Raw genomic sequence first — 2,728 nt, 5'->3', positions numbered from 1 at the left:
CACACACACACACACACACACACACACACACACACACACACACACACACACACACACACACACACACACACACACACACACACACACACTGTGCACACACACACACACACACACACACACACACACACACACTGTACACACACACATACTGCACACACATACACACACACACACACTGTATACGCACACACACACACACACACACACACACACACACACACACACATACTGTACACACACACACACACACACACACACACACACACACACACACACACACATACTGTACTCATGCACACACACACACACACTTGAATTACCGTCATTCAGAGCAAATGTATTGTGTGTGTGTGTGTGTGTGTGTGTGTGTGTGTGTGGTCCAGTAAGACCAGTTCACATGAGGGCCGCTGGTCCAGCAGGTATCTCTAGTCCAGTCTAACAGAACGTTCCATTGTAACGCTAATTACATCGTTACCTTCGCCCAGTTCCATTGTAGTTCCTGGAGAACTAGAACTACCTCCTCAGACTGGTCACAAATGTTCGCCGAAAACTCAAGGCTAATGGAACACTGTTTGTACTTGTTACAAACGTTGGTCTATGTTTGTAAATGTTGGTCTATGTTTGTAAATGTTTGGTCTATGTTTATACATGTTGGTCTATGTTGGTCTATGTTTATAAATATTGGTCTATGTTTGTAAATGTTGGTCTATGTTTGTAAATGTTGGTCTATGTTTATACATGTTGGTCTATGTTTATACATGTTGGTCTATGTTGGTAAACGTTGGTCTATGTTTATAAATGTTGGTCTATGTTGGTAAACGTTGGTCTATGCTTATAAATGTTAATCTGTTTGTAAATTTGAATGTACCTCTCGTTAAGGGCTCTTATGACTATCATCTTTTATCAGCATTTCATGAAACATACAGTTTACTCTAAGAGACAACAAGTGACTGAGTGTGTGTTTGTGTTTGTGTGTGTGTGTGTGTGTGTGTGTGTGTGTGTGTGTGTGTGCGTTCCCCACTGTTACTGCAGAGTGAGCTAAAGGGGAAAAGATGGACACCACACCTCCAGTAATTTTATAAAACATCTTTATTTTTAATGCAGTAGTTAGTTACAGACATTTCAAAAATAAACATCATGACCCCCCCCCCCTCCATTTGCACAGCCCCCCCACCCCCCCGTCAACATTTGTCAGCTGCCATCTGTTCCTCTGTCTACCCTTTAAAACTACCCAATTAAGCTTCAACACCTTTACCACACACACACACACACACACACACACACACACACACACACACACACTGAATGAATGCAGGATATATACATTTCAACATTTTCATCTTCATTGAAGTGCTACATAATACAAAATAGATACACACACACACACACACACACACACACACACACACACACACACACACACGTATCTGAACACATAACAGATACACAATAAGGCTAAAGCATAGATGTGTAGGAAAATACTGTACAATTTCCCCTCCAGTGTAAACATGCAGGAAATGCAATCACATTTCCAGTGTGTGACCAAGTGCACACACACACACACACACACACACACACACACGAGTATAGAGGCATGTTTTGATGCATGAGTAGCTTGAATATTGAGTAGCACCTGGCTCCCAAGTTGGAGGATTCACACACACACACACACACACACACACACACACACACACACACACACGCGTGAGCAAACACACACACATAGAATTGGACACTGTTTTATATGTAGAGATATATACACATGTATTTCATAAGTCCATTGAAGCTCATTAAGGCACACACCCACACACACATATATACACACACACACACACACACACACACAGAGTCCCTGACTTCCTCCATTGTCTACCTTTCACGCACAAATACACACACACGCACTAACAAAACACAGTCTGCCCACCCAGCCCCCTCACATTACACACACACACACACACACACACACACCAACCTAAAGCAGATGATTGACACGGATCCAGCCGCAAACCTTCCACCTATCTGCCCTTTTCATCTTCCTCCTCCTCTCCTCTCCTCCTCTTCCTCCTCTCCTATCCTCTCCTCTCCTCCTCCTCTCTCCTTCTCCTCCTCCTCCTCCTCTCTTCCTCCTCCTCTCCTCTCCTCCTCCTCCTCTCCTCTCCTCCTCCTATCCTCTCCTCTCCTCCTCCTCCTCTCCTTCTCCTCCTCCTCTCCTCTCCTCCTCCTCCTCTCCTCCTCCTCCTCCTCCCCTCCTCTCCTCCTCCTCCTCCTCCTCCCCTCTCCTTCTCCTCCTCCTCTCCTCTCCTCCTCCTCCTCTCCTCTCCTCCTCCTCCTCTCCTCTCTTCCTCCTCATCACAGTGCTCTTCTGCGTGTGGTCAACGCAGCGGTCAGACCTTGATGGCGAGGGACTGGACGTCGCTCTTCTGCGTCACACACACACACACACACACACACACACACACACACACACACACACACACACACACACACACTCAGACCTTGGTGGCGAGGGACTGCACGTCGCTCTTCTGCGTCTGGGCGCTGAGCGTGGAGGATGCGGAGCTGATGTGTCCGTGCACGGCGCGCTTGAGGCTGAGCAGGCAGAGGCAGTGCGAGCGGAAGCGCAGGTCGAAGAAGGCGTAGAGCAGCGGGTTGAGGCAGGAGTTGACGTAGGCCAGGCAGGTGGCGTAGGGGTGGGCCAGCAGCAGGAAGTGCAGGAAGGCACAGGAAG

The 2,728-nt window shown here is 47.4% G+C and overlaps 1 protein-coding gene across 1 annotated transcript in view; it reads right to left on the bottom strand.

Moving 5' to 3' along the window:
* Nucleotides 1-2,342: 2,342 nt before the first annotated feature.
* aplnra (apelin receptor a) overlaps nt 2,343-2,728 on the bottom strand; it is a 1,481-nt gene continuing 1,095 nt past the window's right edge. The window contains exon 1 of the mRNA XM_062542263.1: nt 2,343-2,728. This exon is cut by the window's right edge and continues 1,095 nt beyond it. Within this exon, the coding sequence (XP_062398247.1) occupies nt 2,490-2,728 (239 nt within the window). The 3' untranslated portion in view covers nt 2,343-2,489.

The sequence above is a fragment of the Sardina pilchardus genome, chromosome 8 (assembly GCF_963854185.1).
Source record: "Sardina pilchardus chromosome 8, fSarPil1.1, whole genome shotgun sequence".
NCBI lineage: Eukaryota > Metazoa > Chordata > Actinopteri > Clupeiformes > Clupeidae > Sardina > Sardina pilchardus.
Note: the sequence above shows the minus strand (reverse complement) of the source record. Positions and strands in the feature narration are given on the sequence as shown.